Source organism: Scophthalmus maximus, chromosome 22 (assembly GCF_022379125.1).
Source record: "Scophthalmus maximus strain ysfricsl-2021 chromosome 22, ASM2237912v1, whole genome shotgun sequence".
In the NCBI taxonomy this organism is placed as follows: domain Eukaryota; kingdom Metazoa; phylum Chordata; class Actinopteri; order Pleuronectiformes; family Scophthalmidae; genus Scophthalmus; species Scophthalmus maximus.
In genome coordinates, this window is record NC_061536.1 from 6,569,635 (window position 1) to 6,583,155 (window position 13,521).

Here is a 13,521-nt window from a genome sequence, read left to right on the forward strand (position 1 = left end):
TGCGGCTGCATGATGAAACGTGTCTTCAGTTTTTCAAACATTGGCCGAGATCAAACTAAATGATGAAAATGAAATAGGTTCATTTCATCACCGTCTTTGTCTGGATCACTTTCCAAACACAGGCCCAGATTCTCTAGTCCTACACAGACATCTAGTGGCAAAGAGTGGACATGTTTTTTTCCACCATTGAGTCCCATGATCATCAAAGTTTGATCTGCCTGGCATGATTTTATATAAACTTGTTTATGGGCTAAAGTTCAAATATCCAAAATAATCCAAACAATCTTGTGCATGTGTTCACAGACTCATGGGAAGGGGGCAGGATCCAAGTTGCTGGCAGGGCCCCTGAGCCAGAGAGGCACTTTTTGAAGAGACTGATGTGTGATCGTACAACATTTTTTTTGTTTGAAAGTCGGTCAAATGACCCCAAAGAGATGTTTTAAAAAAAATGGCCTCAGATTCAGAAAGACATGTAATGACCCCAAGGAAACACAAACTGACCACTGAGACATGTGGAACCATCAGTCACCAATCAATGTCACCAGTAGCTGTTGTGTGCCTCTTCTAGTTTTGTGGTTTATTTATTTATTTTATTTTATTGTTATTTATTTTTTGCTCTTAGAAGCTCTAGGGTGGTTTTACATTCCTGATTTATGATTCGTACCTGTACAGGCTGCAATAACATTACATTTTCCCCAGACCAGATTCCATCACAGTGTGTGTGTGTGTGTGTGTGTGTGTGCAGTGTTATCTCCATATCACGGTACATGAGCACCGCCTATGCCCCGGGCCATGCCAGGGAGGGGCGGGGCGACAGCGGCACATAGCTCCTCCCCCTCCAGTCTGCAGTCGCCGGGGCTGCCGGACCGGAGCAGCTCGGCACCGCCACACCGCCGCTGGTCGCTCGTCCGCGCTGAGCGAGGACTCGGTGCCGCCAGGAGCCTCCCCGCCCCGCCGCCGCCGCCGCCGCCTCGTCTCGGGTCCGCGGTGAACGTCATGGCCTCCGACGGCATGGACGAGCGCTCCCCGCTGCTGTCGGCGCCCACCTCGGGGAATGTGACCCCCACCGCGCCGCCGTACCTGCAGGATTCGAGTTCCCGAGGTAAACACACGCACGCACGCACCGCCTGCAAATGCTGAATCATTTTCGGGGCGTATCGAGTTGAGTTCGAGTGCAATGTGCGTGAATGAGACCGCAGCAAGGGGGAGGCGACGCGAGGCAAGCGCATCGGCAGCTGAGGAGAAAGGTGGAGCTTCTCGGACACCCTGTGAGAACTGGAGCAGAGGGTTAGAGAAGAGGGGCCTGCGAAAACACCAGCATCTGGTTTCTACTGCAGAAAATACTTCACATCACGACTCACCAGGGGCCCACACACACACGCACACACACACACACACACACGAACACACACACACACACACACACACACACACACACACACGAACACACACACGAACAAACACACACACACACACACAAATATTATAGCAGTCCTGTTGTGCATCTGCAAGGCCTCACTGGATGAGGGCTTATTAATGTGTGTGTGTGTGTGTGTGTGTGTGTGTGTGTGTGTGTGTGTGTGTGTGTGTGTTGTTGTTGATTGACGGAGGAGAAAAATGACCCACTGCAGATGGAGGCCTTTGTCCCAGCTGCAAATCGAACAAAAATGCCCAGAATGTGCCTTTTGTAGTTCATGGGACTCAAATCAATTTGCAGGACATCATTCAAAATATGCTACAAGTGTCCAAGCTGTCAATTTTTGCTCGTCTGCATGAATATGGGACTGTAAACAACAACAACACACCTTTTAGTCCTGATCTTGTAAAGAGAGGCTGGTTATCTTGCATGTTTTGTATCTGTCATATCATATAATAAAAACAAAAAGAAACCAACATTCAGTGGAAACTCACAGTCCACAGCTGAATGTAGGTTACAGGGGCATCATGCACGCAGGGCCGAGTTGACCCAGGAAATTGCGTTTGAGAGATCCCAGAATCACCATTACGTCAGGAAGCTGAAAATGATTCTGATGAAATTCAGCATTTTTTAGAAACCAGTGACATGTGCGATGGCTCATGCAGTTTGTTTTTTGCTGGAGGCTTTGGCTTGAGAACTAGTCTCCTCTATCATAAGTTTGTACAAAAACAGTCACATCTGATTCTCATGTTGTCATGTTTTGTTTTTGAATCCGAATCAGAATTGTGTTTATTGTCAAGTAGTGTGTCACATAATAAACATTGGCTTTGATGTTTTGGTGCATAACAACACAGATTAAAAAGTAAGTAAAGGAGAAGAGCAGTAATGAAAATGATTCAATGAAAAATGATAAATAAAAGTATGTGCCAAATGGAAATAGTTGCTTACACAATTATGTCTTGCTTAGGTAATTTAACAGATTTCTTAGAGGTCCCTTTGATCCACGCACGAGACCCCTTTTCTCATTTTGTACCTTTTTGATATTGGTTTATACAAACAACATTTAGTTTCTCAGGCCGTCCTGCTGCAAATGACTGGATTCATTGACCGTCTAATACTCTCTCAGGAGCGTTTCGGGACAAATGGCTAGTATCAAGCGAACAAATGTTGAAAATCAACATGTTGTTGAGAATTAGTCTTAATCTTGCAGAATGCACGCCTCGCCGGCAGATTAATCTGGACCGTAATAACCCGTAAATTGACGAGGCTCTTTGAGATGTTACAACAACAGCTGAGTCAAAGCCTGACTGGATGCCAGCAGGTCTCCTGGCCTAGTTTCTCTCTCTGCAGTCTGGATTAGAGCTAATTCCAGTTTCTTTGGGTTTGTTGGTCGACGATCCTCGACTGGCCAATTTTGTAAAGTGGATTAATTTGAGCCCAATGTTTTCTTAAAACATAATGGCAATGACGGTGCTTTTATTGATCATAAGAGGAATTATTTGATTATAATTTAATCAAAGCTGCTGTTATTGACTTGAACACAATTTATATTTTGTTTATTCAGCAGTAAAAGGTTGTGATTCAACGTTCTGCTGTATTTTCCTCCAATGTGCACAGTGTGATGTTGGTGAGGGGCCAATGATTTTAGCTGCATAACTACACTTTACTTTGATTTCGTCGCCACTTGCTCTGAGTCTTTGTGCTTGAATGGCAGAAAAAATAACTGACTGAAACGTCTGTCTGAGGCCCTTTTAATCCTGAGAGCGGCCTAATTCAAAAAGCAGCAAAATGCAAAGTCATCCCAGGGTTTGAGTTTAGAATCTGTAATATTTACCTCATCTTTTACTGAGCTGCAGTTGAGAGGAGACCATGTTCTTTAGATATATTTACCTCCACCAAGGATGCTATGGGATTGTTTGGGTTTAGTTTGTCAGCAGGATTACTCAAAAAGTTGAGGAAAGATTTGCATGACATTTTTTCATCAAAGATAGGTTTCAGCCATGGTAACAGGTGATTCAATTGTGGGAGGCATCCAGATCTGGATTCTTCTCCATTGACTTTTCATATTGTGATTCATATCCTAAAACTTGACATCTTGAGTCATATCTTCACAAATACATAACATTTGTACAATATGTCTGTCAGATGGAGATAGGAATGCAAGATTTGGATGACACAGCCGACAGGTGGGGGACTGCTCAGCCTCGGTGGCGTTCTGCACTCTCTGATTGCTCTTTTAGATAGGTGTAAGTCTGGTGATACTTTATATTTTTCGTGCTGTCAACAAATCCCACAAAAAGACCAAAGCCAACAATCATTTTAATCTACTAACATATTATTGTCTGTGTAGCTAAAGCCCAATATGTCTTACGCCTGTGGGCCATAGCCCTCCATTGTTGTCCAAATACTATCAAAAACACATTAAGCCTCACCGTTGTATGACTCACTGGGTGACTGTGAATAGGCACTGTGGTGTGGGCGGAAGGGGCATATGATATTATACATGAAACCTGCAGTAAATCTTGGCAAATTAATAAACAGAGTCGTATCATATTAATGATATATGCATTTATTATTATTATTATTATATATCGGCCTTTTTACTGTTATTCGTGCCAGGATCTCATCAAGCAGCAACTCATAGGGGAAAAGCGACGCTGCCGGCTTCACTAATGTGGAAGTGGAGGCTCAGAGAGCATTAAGACACACAGCAGCATAACTGAATGGACCACGAGATGAGACGTGTCGCCATCTGATTTAGCTGATGCCACGATGATCGATCGCTCCTCTCCATGTCGTTTGTTGGCTTTGCAGTGACTATTCAGGGAGACATGTTGCAAAAGTCAGAAAAAGAAAACATAAAAAAGAGTTTTTACAAGTTGAGAAACATGGAGGCTGAAGGCACAATCAGTCATATTCTGGGGGGGGGGGGGGGGGGGGGGGGGTGTATGAGGAAGAACTTTCACAAGCAGTGAGAAAATGGACTTTGAAATTTGTGGTCTGATTTGAAAGATTCCCAGTCTGGGAATGAAGTGTTGGGAGACAGACGAGCAAGTGGCTGTTTTGGGGTTTTATTGACAACAAGAAAAATAACACCAGTAACAACAACCCCATCATTTAACCTTAAAAATCAGCTGTTTTCTGCATACCAGCTTCTCTTCAGCTAAGTGAATCAGCCACTTCTTCACCACGAACTGTCCGGTCAGTGATGGCACCAGACACCAGCTCGGCGAGACGCCCCGGTGACTGTGTGTGTGTGGTGCTGGTGGTGGTTGTAGTAGTAAAGTGTCTCTTCTCGTCTTACCTCTGGCTCCAAGGACAGCTGGTGAAAACCTATAGCTGCTGTATTCTGTTTCAGCCACACGTTAGGGCGAGACACAGAGCCGAGCGACTGGTGAGAAGAAACAGACCAGAACGCCGGTGGTTCCTGATAACAGAGCCGCATCTCTGCTGTTCTCAAAGAATTAAAGGTAAAAGAAGAGAGTACGGTCAGGATCTGGGCTTTTTGTGTATTGAGCAGAAGCCCGTGAATCTCGGAGCCAACATGATCATTTGCCCGTTGACTCGTCCCGTTATCTCATTCAGGGCAAAGCACGAAGTGAATTTGTCATTTTCCTTGGCCTGTTGGTGACCGGTCCACAGTCTGGGTTCAGTTTTCACGTATAAAGCATCAGAGGAGACTGGATAACATACATATCTGTTTGACTCTGTTATTACATTAGCCTGTTCAAGCAATGTAGAAAATCTGTCTTAGTGCCTTAGTAAGGAGTGTAGTTAGTAAGACACAAATTAATGTCTTTTTTCTTTTATGCATGAAAAGAAATTTGCCTTTTCTACAAAAATTGTCTATAAAGTCTATTGAAAGTCAATTTATAGGATATTACTGGTTGACAACTATGATACATACATTTCTGGTTTGATTTTCTCTGCTTCTCTCTGTTTATTGACACTGTCAATTGAAAAGCTTTAGATTTTGAACATAATTAGACTAAAACTACAGGAATGTAGACTAATTACAGCAGGCTAATGTGGGATTAAACAGCGCAGAGTTCACTCGAGTGGCTACTGAAGGTATTTGTTGGTCAGTAGTTCTTTTCAGACATAAAGAGAAAATCTTTGAGTCTGTAAAAGGCCATTTGATCAAGTTATATAAACTTGTTTTTGGACCATAAAGCACTATTCACTGGCTCTCCCTGTTCATGGTCTCCCTGTGCGTGTTATATATAGATTTTTATGTGGCCTAAAATGACTCTCAAATGTTAGGTTAAAACATATTGACTCAAAAGGACTCTGGCTTGTACTATACAGCTGTTTTCACATATGAATTCAGCAAAATGTCTGGAAAATTGGGTTCAGATTTTCCTGCTGTGTTCTCAATTGGACATTTTCCGGAAAACATCCGGAGCAACATTTGCATTCTTTCATACAGACCCTCCTCTGGAAAAGTCCAGGCAAAATGTCCGGACTTCAGGGCATGTCTGAAGGCAGCTTATGTTACGTGTTAACCTTGCAGTTGGGCAGTCAGTGGATTTTAATGGCATCGCTTTAGCGTCTAAAAGGCCCATTGTTTCTCTCTTCGACATACAGAGTGAAGCCTGGCCCCCGACAGAGAGAGAGGAGTCACATGTTGAGTAATCAGAGTCGTACCCACAGGCTGTCATGGGTTTGCAATACAGTGTGAGCAAGAGATCTGCTGTGGAGCGTAAACGCACACAGGATTGTTTAAGATGTTTCCAGGCGAGGATTGACCATATAGTAGGTTTTATGAGTTGATAAGGATCAAATCAATAATGTGTGTAGATTTAGATAATGTGTGTTATAATGGTTTTGAGGGAAAAAAAGTCGCTAAGAACCGAAAACCATGTTATCTTTCAACCTCCCTCTGCAACTGTGGCTTATTTTAAGAAATATCAGATGCAGTTTTTGGATTATTGCACTTCAGAGTGTGACCTTGTTTTGGCCTGTTAGACCGTCATCAGAAAGCTGACGTTATAATTTCCTTTGTCTCATCCACATGATTGTTGTGTAGTATCAATATTATCCATATTAAACAGTTCAGTGCCTGTAGAATATGAGGGGGTTGAGATCCGTAACGTACAGCTGCACCCAAACTTCTGTATATTCACACTGCTCTACCCCTGCTCTCAGTTTTGTTATTTTAACTAATTGAAATAAAAGAACATATGTTTAAATGAATTGGGGTGAAGTTGCGCTGAAAAGAAGTAGTTTGCATGACGTGTTGTTTCTGCATCATGAGTCACTGAGCAGTGCCTGTTAACTGAACGCAACAATGACTTGTCTTCTATCAGAGCTTTTTTTTTCTCCTCGCAGGTAAAAAAAAAATGCAGATGTTTGTTCATGACGATTTCTAGATGCATGCGACTAACAGCTGGCTGTGTGTCGTCTGCTTTGCCCTCTTCTCAAAGCCGAACTACCTCCTCCCTACACAGCCATCGCCAGCCCCGACGCCGGCGGTGTACCTGTCATCAACTGCCGCGTCTGCGAGTCGCTCATCAACCTGGATGGAAAGCTGCATCAGCACGTGGTCAAGTGCACAGTCTGCAACGAAGCTTCAGTAAGTGGAGGCCGGCGACAGCTTTATGGATGACTGTTGGTGGCGACATCATGGAGTGTGGAGTCGAGTAGAGACGCTTTGTTTGAGCTGCCTGTCATTCGTCTTCTCTCCTCATCATCCAGCCGTAGTCTGGAAGTGTGGCTAGTTCTGTTTTATTGTGCGGCAATCTGTTTGTGTGATAAAACATGCGAGTGGTCAGTAAACTCAACCATTTGCCATGGATGCCACTGTCTTGACGTTGTTTTCATCTTTGCAGTATTTACCATTAAAGCCCGACCAGATGTTCAGCTTTTGCTCCAGTATAATATATATTATAATTTCTCTTAGTTTGGACCAAAATGGTCGACGGTGTCCGGCTTCAGTTGTTGCATCTAATATCAGCTCAGGTTCACGAGACAGCTCAGACGAACTGTGAATCTGAAGCTGTGATCTACTTTGGTACATGTATTGAGAATAACACAGGTTGCACCATCGACCTGCCCAGTGGTAGCAGACAGGAACAGCTCAAAGTGTGACGTAGTGGCCATTCGAAGCAGATGGGGCGGTGTAACCCTCTTCCTGCACATCTGTTCTCACCCTGTTGGGTCTGAAACGCTTTGCTGTGTATTTTTAAATCAACTGCTCTCCTCTTCCACAGCTTTTTTTTATGTTCTGTGTCAAAGTGGTAGTGAGCTTAGTTTTATGCTGCTCGTTGTTTTCTCAGCCCATCAAGAACCCTCCAACAGGGAAGAAGTATGTGAGGTGTCCCTGTAACTGCCTGCTCATCTGCAAAGACACGTCCAGGAGGATAGGATGTCCTCGACCAAACTGGTAGGCCGCAGCCAGAGAATTTATTTCTATTTTTGAGGCTCTGACACCATGTTGGTCAACTTCTATAAGGCAAATCCATGGCTTTCTATAGTCACCAGAAACCTTTCTAACCCCCATCCTGGCTTGTGTTGCATCCAACAGCAGACGCATTATCAACCTGAGCCCGGTGATGGTAATCCCAGAGGAGCAACCCGCCCAGCCGGCGCTGCCCATCCAGCCTCAGGGGATGAGGGTGGTCTGCGGTCACTGTGGCAACACCTTCCTAGTACGTAAAATCTACCAACAGGGCCATTTTAACCACTCACAGATAAGATAAGATAAGAAAAACCTTTATCAGCCCCACCTGGGGATATTTGAAGTGATACAGCAGCAAAGTAAATCAGTTAAAAAATAAAAAAGAAGTAATAAGCAAACATGCAGTATAAACACAAGGAAAAAGAGTTTATTAATACAGAATATGTAGTGTGAACAGAGAGTTGCTCAGGCAGAATTCTGTTGCTGTGCTGTTGTTGGTACTTGCACATGAATAATCTTGAGAGCTACATCATATATCAACGTGCTAAGTGAAAGAACACCATTATTAGTTGTGTAGTCGTTTCACGTCCCTTAGCTTGATTTATTGTACATTCACAGAGTTGCTATCAGAGAAAAGCTGATCTTTAATCAGTCCCAAGCACAAATAGAAGCAAGTGCCACTCTGTTTAACAATCTTTAACCTGTTGAAATGAAAACCTCCATACACGCAGACTCTACCCGGCAGAATATTGAGACCGCACATGGCTGGCGTGCACTTGTTGCGTGTTCCTTTTCCTTTCCTGCGATGTGGCCAAAACATGTCACACGAACTGAAGTTTGTCCCTCTAACCTGCAGCGACTTTTATCAGTCAACAGATTGGTCGTACAGTAAATAAAGTTGTCATCCTGCCATCGTGTGCTGAGGACAATCTCAGAGTGTTATTTATCATCTCACGTATTGAATGAAAAGGGAGACATAGAAGCTGAGGTACTGAGACAGCACCGCCCTGACTCGCATGTCGACGTCTTAACGTGTTCACGTTGTTGCTTGCTGGCGTCTGCAGGGCAGCGAGGACGCCGGGTCATCCCAGCCAATGTCTTGCCTCCCCAGCGATGGCTCTCCCCCAGCACAACAACAGGTTGACGGGAAAAAAAGCTGGTCCCCCTGGTGGACACATTAACAACAGCCTAACACCGCTACCAATTCAATCCGCTGCCTTATTTACACTGGTGCTGATATGACTTTGTGCACATCTGGCCCCGAAGAGAGCTGCAGTCAGCGGAAGACGGTTCGATATTCAACTGCATAAAACTGCCTTGAATCTACTGATTCAGTCAAAAAGTCAGTTCATCCATTGTAGGTGCATCTGCGTGTTTGCACTTTGGAAAACAGCTCTTTTTAAATAGTCGTTCCTTCACTGAAGCCAGATGTGAAAAGTCACATATTAAACTTGTGTCAATAGACCCTTCTTGTTACTCTGATCTGTGATGGGAGGAACATTTTCATAACACTTTTATTAACTTCATAGCCCTTGATGAAACAGTGGACAACCACAACTAACACTACGAGAATGATTGACATACAGCCATATAGTTTTCCAACCCCTTGCTATTTTCTCTAATTCAGGATGAATAAATATATTTACAAGTTGTAAACCATCACAGGTGATCATGTCAAACTGTTCCCAGTGCATCTTTTAATTGTTCTTATAGGGCAGTAGGTAGATTGAAGTGTGTCATGCTCTTTAATACTAACAGTGCTCATCTTCTCTGTTTCCTCACAGTGGATGGAGCTTCGGTTTAACACGCTTGCCAAATGTCCCCACTGCAAAAAAATGTGAGTCCAGCTAATTTTTACCAACACAGATCACAGTGAAACACCAGGTTTACTCGAACACTTGACTCCGTGGTTGTAAATGGTCATTTTTATCTTTATCTGTTTATTTTCTATAGTTTTTGAATCTCTTCACAGTCAAATCAAAACATGTTATCAGACAAGGCACCAAAAGTTTATAACCTAATCTTGTAAAGGAATGTAATTATATGATGCATATCTTTTTCTTTCTATTTTTTTTTACAGTGATTACAGCTAAAATGACAGTTTTAGACTTTTGGCACACAGATCAAACAAAGTGTACCTGGATCTAACTATGAACAGCTTTTTCATTCTCCTTTTTTATTTTTCCATGCAAAATGTTTTATGTATATCTAGTCAGTGTCCGTTTCCATCTCATTTACTCTCCTTTTCCCTCCAGCTTTATTTTCTTTTTTTATGGCTGTCTTTAACTCCACAAGACCTCCCGTCTCTTCCATATAACAGAAGTCAAAACAGTGGTGGTTGAGATATATTTGTGTCATGATATTTTAACGTTAATGCTTGTAAAGAACTGATACCTCTGGTGTGCTGGAGGTAAAATCCCAGAACAAAGCTTTTTAACGTACAGAACTCTCCGATTCATGTTTATTTTGAAAGTGATCTTTATTTCATTTTAAATACTAGGATTGAATTCAGCACCCCTACATATACTGTAAGGTCACAGGAATGAGAAGGTCAGGTGTTACAGTGAGCAGAACAAAATAGAAAATGTGGAAGCAGGAGAGACTTTAAAGGCGAAGGTAAGATGATCAGGTGATCCGGCTCCCCTAAGCCATCTGAATACGAGCCTTCCTGAAGAATGCTCTGAGTCCCACCACATGAGAGGCATGTGAGTGAAGAGAGGGGGAAAGTGGAGTGGCAGTGAAGCAAAGAAAGAAAAAAACACTGATGCCAGTAGACGTGTTTATATGAAGCTTAAGTTGTTCGGAGCTGCACATGTGACCGGCCTCCAGTGCTCTCATGCGTCAGGTTGTCGGGGTGATGTGGAGCGAGATCAATGGGGCAAAGACGGTGTTGGGCACGTTATGGAAATAATTAACAATGAAAGTTGATCTCTTCACCAAGCTGCAAGACCTTTTTGTCCTGGATTCTTTTACAGGGACATACTGATAATCGGGTTTAATTTTACGTCCTTCTAATCATATCCACATAAAAGTGAGATGACCTTTCTCTCTGGTCGGGGACATGAGACAAATGCAACATTTAAAGGGCATTTTATATCTCTTCACATACTGAACCATGTATTTTTCCCCCCATTTGTTTCCCCTTTTCTTGATCTCTCCCTGCAGATCCTCCGTTGGCAGTGCGCTCCCTAGGAGGCGCTGTTGTGCTTATATAACCGTAGGAATGATCTGCATTTTCATTGGAGTAGGTTTAACAGTAAGTCATTTTTTTCCCCTCTTTATATCGTATATATTTTCACAGGTAGTGGCTCAGTAGTTGTAGATACCTAAGTCTGGACCAAAGGTGTGGATTAAGCAACATGCCCACACAATTTCCAATATGTGTAAATGTCTGTTAGAAACTTGTGAGCTGACCTGAGAAACTTTATGTTGCAATCAACAGTTTGGAAATGTACACAGTTGGAGATGGATTAAACAAAAGAAATATGTGAATTGATGAAAGTAGCAACAGTTGTGTAATGTTGTTTTTTTTAACCTTCATTGTTATAATTTTACAATAAATTCACAAATATTCTTTGGCCCATTAATCCACTGAGCCATTCAGTAAACAGTTACTGTATTTGTACAAACAGCCACCAGTCGGCTTTTCAAAATATATCAGACTTTCACAACTTGCCTTAATCATATTAAACATAATCACTCCATAATGATCTTGTGGGATTATAGAACTCTGCGTTACTGAGCTTTTTGCATTGTGCCCTGCTAATTTTTTCATAGGAATTAGTTGTTTCTTTCTTTGTTTTGTAGAAGGCTCAAGTCAAATTCATTCATAAAGAAAATTTGACCAAATGGCTGCACATTAATGAAATGCAGTGACATAAAACAGGCTATGGTCTCAAATTTGTTCGTCTTTCTCTGCAGAACTTTTAAAAGAAATTGACATTCTCCTCCATGTTAACAGGTCGGTACTCGGGACTTTGCCAGTCGTTACAACGCCACCTACGTGTCCTGGGCTTTCGCCTACCTGCTGGGCCTCATCTGTCTGATACGAGCCTGCTACTGGGGAGCAATCAAAGTGAGCTACCCGGAGAACAGCTTCGCCTAGGGGTTCGGCACGGCCCAGCTCGGCACGACTGGAAGAACAAACCCCAGTTTTGTTTTGTTTTCTTTCCCAGCTCATTCAGTTCTGAAACCGGTCATGTTCAGCAGAGTGGAACGCCTGCAGAGAGTGTTTAAGGTGTGTGTGTGTGTGTGTGTGTGTGTGTGTGTGTGTGTGTGTGTGTGTGTGTGTGTGTGTGTGTGTGTGTGTGTGTGTGTGTGTGTGTGTGTGTGTGTGTGTGTGTGTGTGTGTGTGTGTGTGTGTGTGTGTGTGTGTGTGTGTGTGTGTGTGTGTGAAGGGGTGATATGTTCTGTTGCGCTTGGGTCTGGAATGTTTTCAACTCGCTGAACAAACCTACTGTACATCGATGAACCCTCCTACTGGTCCACAGACTCAAATCCTGCCCTGGTTTTGCCAAATTTTCTTGATGAATGCTAAAAAATGAGTTGGCTTCTCTTCTGATTTGAAAATGATGGTTTATCAAACTGGCTGGATTTGGGCAGCAGCCTGTCGGTACCCACTTTATTTCTGTTGTTACCGACCAGACCAAAAGAAGACAACCTTTGCCCATTGCACTATGATTATATGCAATTGTATGTGTTGTTTTGCTGCTAGTTAAACTCCAGCTACAGAAAGCTGCATATCCATACTGTATTGTAACCATTGACCTTGCCTGTGTACACTGACATAGTATTACTGTATGATTTTAACTCTCGAAATAATCAATTTAAAAAAAAAAAGAAATCGCCCTTAATACCTATGCGTGCCAACTTCGCTGCCCAGTATTAGTCAAGAAGAGCGTCTGATCGACATGAGCTTGTCTATTTGTTTGTGCCATGCAGCTTTTTACTCACTACAGCAATAACCCTCTTACTTGAGTTATTTTTAAACCTCCCCTGCTTCTTAAATGCGGTTTCGTTGCCTTCTCACTGGTGGAAAAAATGCGAGACTCTCGTTTGCATGTTGACCTGCTTTAGTTTTTCAGTCACAGAGTTGATAGGTTTTTTTTTGTACCAGTGAGGTAGCTGACGCGTACGGTGTTCCCGTCTTTTCTCTTTCTGCATGTGCGTTAGAATGTAAACCCTCCTCCTCCCCTCGCTTCCATCGCCGCCCTCTGACCTCCGGTGAACTCTGTGCTAGCTAGCATCGCTGTCCGTTAAACTCAGCATCCTGTCTCTTGACCTTTACCGGTGGGCACAGTTCAAACTTCTAAACTTGTTTTGAATGTGATGATGATGATGATTAAGAAGAAAATAATATAAAAAAAACAAACTCTTTGTACATAGTATTCAAATTCAGGACTTTAAAAACTGTGTGAGGTTGAAGGATAAGGTGGCTTGTGGGTCTTTTTAAAAATGATAATTTATCAATAAAATGTTAAAACTGCCTGTTCTGTTTTGTTCTGGTTGTTCATATTGCTTTTGAGGGCACATAAAGGAATATGGATAAAAGTTTCTGTCTGCTTCTGGCGGTATTTAAAATTATTTTGAGATTACTGCAATAATGACATTCTATATATATAATATATGGAACAAAAGAGATGTGCACACTGATCCAATCCAAGTATCAAATGATAAATTTAAGTTTGACAAATGAGTCTAAGGG

The 13,521-nt window shown here is 42.6% G+C and overlaps 1 protein-coding gene across 2 annotated transcripts; it reads left to right on the plus strand.

The window, feature by feature from the left end:
* The first annotated feature begins 727 nt into the window (after window positions 1–727).
* On the plus strand, window positions 728–13,302 carry pip4p2 (phosphatidylinositol-4,5-bisphosphate 4-phosphatase 2). Of its 2 annotated transcripts, none has more exons than XM_047330069.1 (7): window positions 728–1,102; window positions 6,868–6,992; window positions 7,696–7,802; window positions 7,944–8,067; window positions 9,602–9,654; window positions 10,983–11,073; window positions 11,779–13,302. In XM_047330069.1, exons 1-7 carry the CDS (start codon window positions 781–783, stop codon window positions 11,920–11,922), a joined length of 966 nt encoding a protein of 321 aa, XP_047186025.1. In that variant the 5' UTR covers window positions 728–780; the 3' UTR covers window positions 11,923–13,302. The 2 variants fall into 2 exon arrangements, with proteins under 2 accessions (XP_047186025.1, XP_035476850.2); XM_035620957.2 differs by having other exon boundaries at window positions 777–1,102; window positions 6,844–6,992.
* Window positions 13,303–13,521: the final 219 nt, after the last annotated feature.